Here is a 10,395-nt window from a genome sequence, read left to right as displayed (position 1 = left end):
TGCATATGTCAGAATATTGGCTTTTCAAATCCTCAGGTATTGGTATCACTCCCAAAAGGTTGATTCTGTTCATCTGGACGTAGCTTTTCAGTGGGAGAAAAGTTTCGTCATTCATCCAAGTGTGACTTCTTCAGTCTCAGCTGACTGACGGTTTCCCCAGCCTTATAAACAGTACCTTTTAACAATGACCGAAACTAGCACCACTGAATGAACAATGGACTGTGAGGTCAGTTTCTTCATTAATGTGCAAATTGTGATGACCATTGATCAACAACCTCTGATCAAAGACCACTGATCATTCACAGAAAGTTGGGGAATGGCTGCAATCACAGCATTGTAAGATGGTGAAAGATGTACCCTTGGGCCCTGAGGAGGTTCTTTCCCTTTTCACATAAATGGCCTCCTTGACTCTGCCCTCAAACCAGCGTTCCTCCCTGTCCAGGATGTGTACATCCTCATTATTGAAAGGGTGTCCAGTGGTGTAGACTGCAGAGATCAGTGTCAATGATTTGGAGACGGTGGCACTGACAAAAAGACAGGTGGTTGAGCTGGAGATGTTAAGATTTTCAGTGGGAGTGACCAGAATAGACAAGTTAGAAATGAATGTAACAGAGGGACAACTCAGGCCAAGCAGAAAGGGAGAGAGGCAAAGATGAGATGGTGTGGCTATGTACAGAAGAGGCATAGTGGATATACTGGACAAAGGAGAGATGGAGCTTCCAGGCAGGAGGGGAAGACCGCAAAGCAGGTTCATGGATGTAGTGATGGACATGGTGTGACAGAGGAGGATGATAGGAATACATATAGGCAGATTATCTGCTTCAGTGACCTCTGTAGGAGCAGCCACTCTATTAAAAATGGCAAACTAGAATGAAATATTTTAAAAAAGTTTAAATCATATTGTTTTTACTCTGAGCTGATTCATTTGTAATTTTATTGTTATAGGGTTCAAATCGAGTCTGTTTATTAGGCCTTTTAAAAGGCAGCCATCACTGACCAAAGTGATGTAATTAATGTAAGTAAGTAATTAAAAATTTACGTGGTTTTTAAAAGAACACACAAATAAAACAAGAAAAATAATCAGAACTGAGACTGGTTTAAAAACCCGAGAATAGAAGGGGATTTGTTTGTTTGTTTGCTTTTTAATGAGGTCAGGTCTTAGGTTGATGTTTCCAATGCAGGTTATTTTACTTGTGTCACATTATTCCTTTGTTAAATACATGTTGGTATATGTTGTGATGGAAAGCTGAGAGACTTGGAAACAGTTATTTCTTGTAATGAGTTTCTTTGTTTACCTGACCCAAAGGGGGATATAAATGACACAACTAGATCCAAACACGTGGATTGTTTATATTAAAACTTGGAGTTCTGATTCTTGACCTTTGATTTCTGGTTCAATTCTGTAGAAAACAAATTAGAAAAAATTGTCTGGCTCTGTGAATGTGAATTTGATAAGCAGAAGATGAATGGATGTGGATGTAAACATTTTATTTAAAAAGAAATCATTTTGCGTTTTAGCTCATCGAGCTGATGGACCGCTGCCCTTACGCTGTGGCGAGGTGTCTGTTCTTCCACAGTTCTCCTCCTACAGATTTGATCAGAATTTAATCAAACTTGCACACAGTGATTGTCTAATCATTGGGTCTTAACCTAAACTGTGCTCAATTAGCCATTTAAAAGTTCTAAATTGTGAACTGTGATGTACCATGAGCTGGATGAGCAACTAAGTCACTGACGGTCTTTTTATTAATTTGTGCTTTGTCCCGTCCTCTGCAGGTGAAGGTGGCTCCAGCCTGCACAGCGCTCACAAACGGAAACACAAAAAACACAAGAAGCACAAGAAGAAGCACCACAGCTTCCCCGAGGTGCCGGAGCCTGAGCCTATAGTGGTGCCTCGGCCTCCGCCGCAGCTCCGACTGAAGATCAAACTCGGAGGACAGACGCTGGGAACCAAGAGGTGAGACGTTTGAGCCAGATTTCAGTATCGATAACTGTTCATGAATCAGTTTGATCAGTCAGTTAAAAGGACATTGTGCTTTCCAGTGTTCCCACTTTCACCGTCCATCCTGGTGTGGCTCGTCCACCTTCACCTTTAATGATCATTGACAACAACGTTGATGACGACGATGATGACGATGATGAAGATGATGATGACGAGCCCTCTGTTCCTTTGGAGCAGTATCGAGCCTGGCTCGGTGAGTAAGCAAAACAAGTGGACTCAATTCTAATATAGGAGGAGGGATTACCTCAGCTTGATCGGGACTGTTGACACTTCATGGATGAAACCATGAAGGAAGTCATATTTGAAAGAAATGATTACTAGTTCCTGCTGTTTAATTTCAAGTTTCTGCCAACCTCCTGAGATCTAAGCTCGTGTAAAAACTTTGTTGCATACTTTAAAAAAAACCCTGGTTTTGTGTTTTTTTTCTGGCAGTTTTGTTGGTTTTTTCTGCATGTGTTTGTCACACATGTCTTTGACATACTATTTTTATGTTGGAAATGGTTCCTTTGCCAAAGAATAAAACATTTGTGCTGTTTGTTGCCAGATATTTTCTTATTCCCAAATACTTACTGCTTTTGTCTAATCTGGTTGTGAACTGAATATTTTTTTTATAACCTGGACAACATCCTCTGATATTTACAAACCAGTTTATAAACTGTGGTTTGAAAGAAATACTCCACACATTAATAAGTATAATCCGCCTGCATCCCTACATGACTCCAACTTCAGAGCTGAGACAAAACAGTGATGTCTGAGAATTTGCTGATGGTACAGAATAGCACAACAGAGCTTGATCTTGATTTTATTTTAGCCTTGCAATAAAGACTGTCTGTGTATCTTGATTCTTTTGTACCAGATGAAGACAGCAACCTGGCCACATCCCCTCTGCCGGATATGGACTCAGATTCCATGCTGGGCGGGCCCGTGGACGAGGAGGAGCGGTGGCTGGACGCTCTGGAGAAAGGAGAGCTTGATGACAACGGAGAGCTGAAGAAGGAGATCGATGAGTCTCTGCTCACTGCCAGACAGGTGAGAAGCAGCTATCAGTGTTGTGGAGAAAATTTTCACCTGTGCCTGACTTTAATATGAGAGGTCTTCCAGCATTTTAAATCAGGGGTAAAACCCCTTTTTTTTTTTTTTTTTAAGTAGCTTAAAATATGTTTTTTTTCCTTGTCTCTCCCCCTCAGAAAGCTCTGCTACACAAGCAGCAGAGTCAGCCTCTCCTGGAGCTCCCCATGGGCTACAAGGAGAAAGAGATGACCGCTGAGATGATGCAGAAGCGGGAGGAGCGTGCCCGAAAGAGACGCCTGCAGGCCGCCAAGAAGGCAGAGGAGAACAAGAACCAGACGATAGAGAGACTGACGAAAACCAGCAAGGCCAAGATCAAAAGCATGAAGGAGAAGAAGTCCAAGCAGAGCCAGTGCCCCATGGTTCGGTACAGCGATTCTGTCCAGGGAATGGCCATCTCCTTCCCAGCAGGGGTCCCCGCTCCTATCCCGGCACCTCCCTGCCCTCCTCCTCCAGCCCCATTGAACTGTGGAGTGAGTGGGTGCACAAACCTCAAGAAGTACTCGTGCTCAAAGACCGGAGTTGCTCTCTGCAGCCTCGAGTGCTACAAGAGGAACCTCCTGCTCGTGCAGAGCGCAGCGTGAACCCCAGACAGTTGAGTTTATGCCACCCTGGGATGTGACGATGGCGAGTATTCATGCTCGTGTATTTACGTTAACAGGACACTGGTGACCGTGTAGTGGTAGGAAGGTGATTTTGGACTTTCCTGACCTGTGTGAGGAGACTGTATATCAACATGCTTTTTTCATGTGTCATGATAATGATTCTCTGTGGAGCTGCTCGTCCAATTATGTACAATATTTAAAAAACAAAAAGATCAATCTGTGTACAAATCAAATATTCAGTATTTATGATTTGTAGAACATCGTAATTTTTGGTGCAGATAAAGTGCATCTTTTTTGTTTCTGAGTTTTGAGAGAGTAGCTGTTTCCACTTTTCTTTGTTAATAATGTGAAAAAACAAATTGGTCTGGAAGCAATAAAATAATAATTTTCCTTTTTAATGTTCATTCATTAATGTAACAAATGAGTCAATTTCCTTACAAAACTGTACAAAGTTTAAATTAAGCAACTGAAAGGCATTTTTACTTCACTGTAAACTGTTTGTGAAAACATCACTACACCGCTATGTGCTGTGTCCGCGTGGAGATGTACGCTGCTGCTGTTGCAGGAAGGTCTTGCATGAGTTTCTGCACTATGGCGTCATAAGGTATTCCCTGATTGACTTGAGTGGATTTTCATGTGCACATAAAAAATGTGTCTAGGGTCTTTTATATGTGCAATAAGGCACAAAATAGCAGTCGGCCTAATATCACTGTTGGAAAAAAAAAAGTAAAACGGCTCCCTACATTTATGCTTGCGTGCTTCGACAAGCGTCACAATTTGAATTATCTTCCTGAGGATGTTACGGATGCTTCACTGGTAAACGAAGTCTGAAAGTTTCTGTTCATCACTGCCGCTGATCTGGTGCAGAAAAGGATAGCAACAGGTCACAAAGCCAAACCAAAGGAGAGTCTGAAGGCCATTTCCACGGGAACCTCGGGCACAGAGTCATGGAAGCACACGTAGAACTCCTGAGGAACGGGCTCCAGCAGCATGCGTCTGAAAGCCGAAGGAAGGAGACTGAGATGAGAAATTCAATTTACTTAATTTATATAGTGCCGAATCGTAACAGCAGTCACCTCAAAGACGATTCTAAGGTAAAGACCGTACAATAATAGAGAGAAACAATCATATGACCCCCTATGAGCAAGCACTTGGTGACAGTGAGAAGGAAAAACTCCATCAGAACCAGCCATCTGCTCTAACCAGTTGGAGGTGAGGGGAGGAAGACGGAGGAAAAAAACAAAGATAGCCAGATATGATTAAATGCAGAGTATAAACGCAGTGAGTGAAGAAGACACAATGCATCATGGGAATCCCCCAGCAGCCTACACTTATTACAGCATAACTAAGGGAGGATTCAGGGTCACCTGATCCAGCCCTAACTATATGCTTTAGCAAAACTGAAAGTTTTAAGCCTAATCTTAAAAGCAGAGAGCCAAGTGCTCTAATGGGGTGATACTGTACTGTAAGGTCTTTAAAACAAGGTGGGCCATTATTATTCAAAACCTTGTATGTGAGGAGACAATATATGATATATATAGTGTATGTGAGAATGAGGCGGGGGCACATTTACAAAAAGCCTTGGATAGAAAGAAGAAACGTTAAAATTCATGTTATGAATCGACAAAGGAGCTCAGTTAATTCATTCTAAATTGTTCCCCTGTGACCCTTCCTTACAAATCCTGTTTTAACTCCATCTCTAATCTGCCTGCCCCTCTCCTCTTTGACTTACTGAGACTGGGAATTTTTCCAGGATAAACACAAAGTTCCAACATGAAGAGTTCCCCGTCTCCTCTCCATGTTTCACTGAACACACTGCACAATGCTTCGTATTCATTTCAGCCATTAAACAGCAGACTGAGAAAACAGAGTTACTGGAAGTCTCCCTGAATGGGACCGAGACCAGCTTTATCCTCCAGTAATATTATTTACTAAAGCTATGAATCAGGTTTGGCTGCTCGATCATCCAGCTGAAGACAGAAAGTTGAATGGTTGCAGTCCCCAGATGAGGACTCAACCTGAGCACACTTCATTGCTCCAGCTGCCGCCTGAATAATCTGAACATGTAAACCTGTGCGGTTAAAAAAGCAAATAAGTGGATAAGTGGAAGCTGACGTACCCAATGACCCAGTAAGTCATGGTGGGAGCAGGTTTCTTCTGGTCGGTCCAGTTCTCGGGTTTACACTGAAACAGAACCCCGTGTTCTTTGACGGGACCCAGACCCCAGCCGCCGCCCTGCGGCCTGTCTGCTGCACGGCGGCTCTACGGGAAACAAAAATCACACCAGCAATCGCCTGATTCATTCAACACATTAATGCGCAGAATACAGAAAACGCCCACTGAGCCCTGCAGGAAACGGGTTTCCTTTAACCACAATGGAAAATCATGTTTTCACACCTTAGTCTCTCCATGCTGGGTAAAGAAGTCCTGACCAAAAAGTTACTGTTGAGGGAAATATGAGTCTGTAGCCTTCGTTAATGTGTAAGATCAGGAAAATCTGCTGTATTCATGATGGTCCTGATGTGTTTGTCTATGAAATAAATCACAGCTAACCCTTTTTATTGTCAGCGGCAGAAACAAGCTTCCACACAATTCTGGAAACCTCACACTTAAAGGAAGCAGCTTTCTGTCTCACCCTGGCTGGCAGACTCTGCTGGAAGGCGGCTCGTATGGAGAGGCAGCAGTGGTGGAAGTTGCGAATGAGCTGTGGGTGAATGGAGCCGCTCAGCTGAGCCACCTCTCTGTGAGTGGGAGCGATGAAGATTCCCTGCACGGTTTCCATCAGGACGTAGTGGAACAAGGTGTTCTCTGCACCCGATGTTAGTCTGTGGCAAACACAGGACCTCAGGTCAAACTGAAAAGAGATCGTTTTTATCTGGTTAGTAAAAGTAACCGGATAACCGGTCACTTACTTCATGGTGTTGTACATCTCCTCTGTTTCTCTCTCAGTCAGGGTCTTCTTCAGGGTGCCGAGGTAAAAAGGGTTTGGGTGCTTCATCCTGGGTGTCTGATAAAAACATATAAAGTGTATCAAAATGTCAAGGTTAAATAAAATCTGCTTTTAATTGGCTTTTAGACAAAAAAATATTTAAGCCACTCTCACTTTACCTATTTAAAAAGAAATTCTATTAGTGTGCTTTTAATTTTTTTAAGTTTTATGCAGTCCATCGACTTCCAGCTTTGTTCCCTATAACTTGTTTTATTTGTGACCAGCTGGTTTGTTGCAAACAATTCGGGCAAGTTTTCTGCATTTTCAATGAAAATACTTTGAGCCAAACCTTGTTCAAAACCTTTGTGTTCAGCAGTTTTCCATTTATGTGCAGATTTATTAGAAAATAAATGAGATATTTCACATCCTGTAACAAATTTAATTCACTGATATTGGCTAACGGATGAAAAAATAAACAGGAACAAATATAAACTCCTTAAAAGATTACAGATGAACCTTGAAGAGTCCTCCGCTGCCTCCGCTCCCATCAGACCCTCCAGACCCCAGCGAGTCCCGACGACCTCCCAGCTTCCTGGCTGAGTCCGGTGTGGAATGCGGACTGAGGCCTGGAGCCGCTGACGAACTGGACCCCGACCCGGCATCCATCTGCCCCTCGCTCCCGCTGTCCGACAAGCTCCTCTGCGGGCTGGCCCTCCACGACTTCTCCCCAAACAGGGCGCGAGCTCTGGACCCGGACGAGGAGGCTTTAATGGCACCGGCGAGCTTGCTGAAGACGGGCGAGGAGGAGGCCAGGCTGTCGAGCCGGTCACGAGCTGTGGCAGCAGGGAGGAACCAGTCGGCGCAGGACAGGCAGGGAGCAGGCGGAGCATTCAGACGCTCTTCGATACCTGGTTCCAACACCTCCAGCTGCAGCAGGGTGGCTTTCACCTGGAGGCCAGAACAACACAGAGCTTCAGTTTGATGTAAATGATCATGGCAGGAATTCATCTTCAGGTTTAAAAAAGCCCACCTGATCAATGTAAACACAATCAGGTCCAGGAGAGCCCAAAGCTGGGGAAGCACAGCCGCCTGCTTCCAACAGTACACACTGCATAAAGTGTCTCTGAGGACAGAGGGAAAATGATATCATGAAGAAGCATCAATACTGGCAGATAACACACACATGGGCAGAGACTGAGGAGATGAGGCAGAATTACAGTCATGATAAAAAGCACCCCATGACTGCATAGCTTGTAGAACCACCTTTAGCAGCAACAACTTGAGGCAGCTGTTTTCTGTCAGACTCTCACATTGAGTCGGATGAATTTTGGCCCACTCTCTGTGTATAATGTTTCTTCAGTTCATTGACCTGTTATTGAGGCTTGCAGGTATTCGTCTTTCTTAAGGTCCCACCACAAAATTTATATCAGGCTGGACCTTGACTGGATGGCTGTGACACTTTTTTCTTTTATAGCTACTCTGTTGTAGATTTGCTGCTGTGCTCAGGATCAATGTTCTGTGGCATTACTCAGTTTAGGCCAAGTTTAAAGCTTCTCAGACGGCTGGCTTCACATTTGACTCAAGAATATTTTGGTATACAGAGGAATTCATGGTTGTCTCAAACACTGCAAGATGCCCAGGTCCTGTGGCTGCAACCCAAACCCAAATCATCAGCCCTCCACCACCGTGCTGACAGCTGTTATGAGGTGTTGTCTGAAGAACATCAACTAGAAGTCTTGTGGTTTGTTCAGATCTAACTTTGCAAACATAAGCCATGTTGTTATTATATTTTTAGAAAAAAGAAGCTTTCTCCTGCAAACCCCTGTAAACAAACAGGTAACTGTACCAAAGACTGTCATGAACTTTAACATTTAACATGCTAACTGAGAGTCTGAGTCTGAGATGTGGCTCTTGTTTTTTGTTGTTTTTTGTGCAGTTTCTCTCAGCATTGCACCGTCTGACGTGTCTCACGTCCACTCCTGGGAAGACTGACAACTGCCTCGAATGTAAATAATCTTCTTCACTCTACAATGATGGATTTCCAATTGATTGTCTTCCCTCCTTGGAACTGTGTTAACACACACCAAAACAATGTTCCCTCTAAGCTGCGCGTGTGCGCAATTGTGCACTGCTGGCAAGGTGTCTGCGCACAGAAAATCTGTGTTGCGCAAAAAAAAAAAAAAATCTAACCTGAATTGAAATTAAAATTAATACTTTAACAATTCTGTTTTGCAGTGTTAGTAAGTGACTCGCTGCTCCCGTATGGGATTAGAACGATGCCACCTTATCCCATAGTCCAGCCAATTATGCGATTCACATTCGTATATACGCAGCTAATCAACGTCGTTGACAGGCTATGACAGAGTCCTTATGTGCCAACACTGGTGTTTTAGCTGGCAAAGCGGCGTGGCTGATGTGGAGTGAAGCCACGTCAATGACAACGTGGACAACCATTGGAGATGTGAGCAGGACAGACGGAACAATTGAGGGAAAAAGTGTGGACTTTATACCAGTTTTTAAAATGTGTTGATAGGCCACGTAAAACCAGAGTTACGATAAAAAATATGCAATGTTTGGTTTTCTTCCTGAATACTATCGTTGTTTATATTTACCGCGGGAAGAAACGGTAAAAACGGCGCTTTATAAGGAAAACCTGTGAGCAAAAACAAAACCAAAAGACTCCACCCTTTCCTATTGGTCGAAAAATGTACCATGTCGACCAATCAAAAAATGATATGGCAACATGGCATTTAGTTGTTTAGGAAAGGGGAAGTTTTACGAGTGACAGCGGTGTTTTGAGATGTGAGAGATTTGCGACGTTTAGCGCAAATCTTGTGTAGTTAGTGTGTAGTGTAGTCAATAGTTTTGTTGTGTGTGTCAGAACAATGAGGCGACTGCTGAATGTTACAGGTGTTACAGCAGTGATACATCTCCTGTTGTCAGGCCTGCAGGTATCAGGCTGTTGTTCTCCTTTATCTCATAGTGGACAGAAATTATTTTTTGGAGTGGCACAAATGATTTGTGTGGCATCAAATTTGATGCAGAACACCTGATTGTTCTGTAAATAGTTTGAAATGTTTATTTAAAAAAAATTAAAGACATGCAGCTTGTGGGGATATGTTAATTGATTAATCCAAATTGCCCATATGTGTGAATGCACGAGTGAATGTGAGCATGAATGGTTGTCTGTCTCTGTGTGTTTGCCCTGGGACAGACCGGCGACCTGTCCAGGATGTACCCCGCTTCTCGCCCTATGACAGCTGGGATAGGCTCCAGCACCCCCACAACCCTGAAAAGGATAAGCGAAAGCAAATGGATGGATTTAAAATAACACCTTGGCTGCATTTTTAGGTAAACAGCTGCAAAAAACTTTGTTGTTTGCATAACTCAGTTACTTTTTTGAATAAGTAACTATATAATTAATTGCCCAGCACTGGTCATTATATACTGTATTTTGCAGACAGAGAGTTACTCTCTCCCAGACCACAGACTCATAATACAAGTCAGGGCTTTATAAAAAAAAAAAAAAAAAAAAAGAAAGTTATGTTTTCAGAATTGGAATTCAAGTTATTTTTACTTCCAATAGTGTTAACATACTACGCAGGTCATGAACAAGATTTTTTTACATTTTCATTCTAAAGCAGTTAATTAAAAGTAGTCTGACATAAATGTAAATGCTGCAGTTTGATTATTTTAATAAACCATGTAACTTGGATGGATTCGATGCTGGCGTGACCACAGTGCACACGTCTGCTGTTGCTCACAGTGGTCCAAGGGATCGCTCAGGGAGT

At 43.0% G+C, this 10,395-nt stretch overlaps 2 protein-coding genes across 3 annotated transcripts in view; one reads left to right on the top strand and one right to left on the bottom strand.

Annotated features, from left to right (window-relative positions):
• Positions 1-4,902, top strand: part of ino80b (INO80 complex subunit B) — a 5,765-nt gene extending 863 nt beyond the window's left edge. Inside the window, exons 2-5 of the mRNA XM_085137457.1 lie at positions 1,777-1,957; positions 2,044-2,195; positions 2,859-3,031; positions 3,190-4,902. Coding sequence (XP_084993583.1) covers positions 1,777-1,957; positions 2,044-2,195; positions 2,859-3,031; positions 3,190-3,654 — 971 coding nt within the window. The 3' untranslated portion in view covers positions 3,655-4,902. The remainder of the gene's footprint in view (positions 1-1,776; positions 1,958-2,043; positions 2,196-2,858; positions 3,032-3,189) is intronic.
• intu (inturned planar cell polarity protein) overlaps positions 3,883-10,395 on the bottom strand; it is a 27,907-nt gene continuing 21,394 nt past the window's right edge. For both annotated transcript variants that reach the window (XM_085137313.1, XM_085137304.1), the window contains exons 12-17: positions 7,635-7,727; positions 7,121-7,552; positions 6,588-6,682; positions 6,311-6,500; positions 5,795-5,937; positions 3,883-4,671 (exon numbers count right to left, since the gene is read on the bottom strand). In XM_085137313.1, coding sequence (XP_084993439.1) covers positions 4,560-4,671; positions 5,795-5,937; positions 6,311-6,500; positions 6,588-6,682; positions 7,121-7,552; positions 7,635-7,727 — 1,065 coding nt within the window. In that variant the 3' untranslated portion in view covers positions 3,883-4,559. The remainder of the gene's footprint in view (positions 4,672-5,794; positions 5,938-6,310; positions 6,501-6,587; positions 6,683-7,120; positions 7,553-7,634; positions 7,728-10,395) is intronic.

Source organism: Neolamprologus multifasciatus, chromosome 3 (genome assembly GCF_963576455.1).
Source record: "Neolamprologus multifasciatus chromosome 3, fNeoMul1.2, whole genome shotgun sequence".
Classification (NCBI taxonomy): Eukaryota; Metazoa; Chordata; class Actinopteri; order Cichliformes; family Cichlidae; genus Neolamprologus; species Neolamprologus multifasciatus.
Note: the sequence above shows the minus strand (reverse complement) of the source record. Positions and strands in the feature narration are given on the sequence as shown.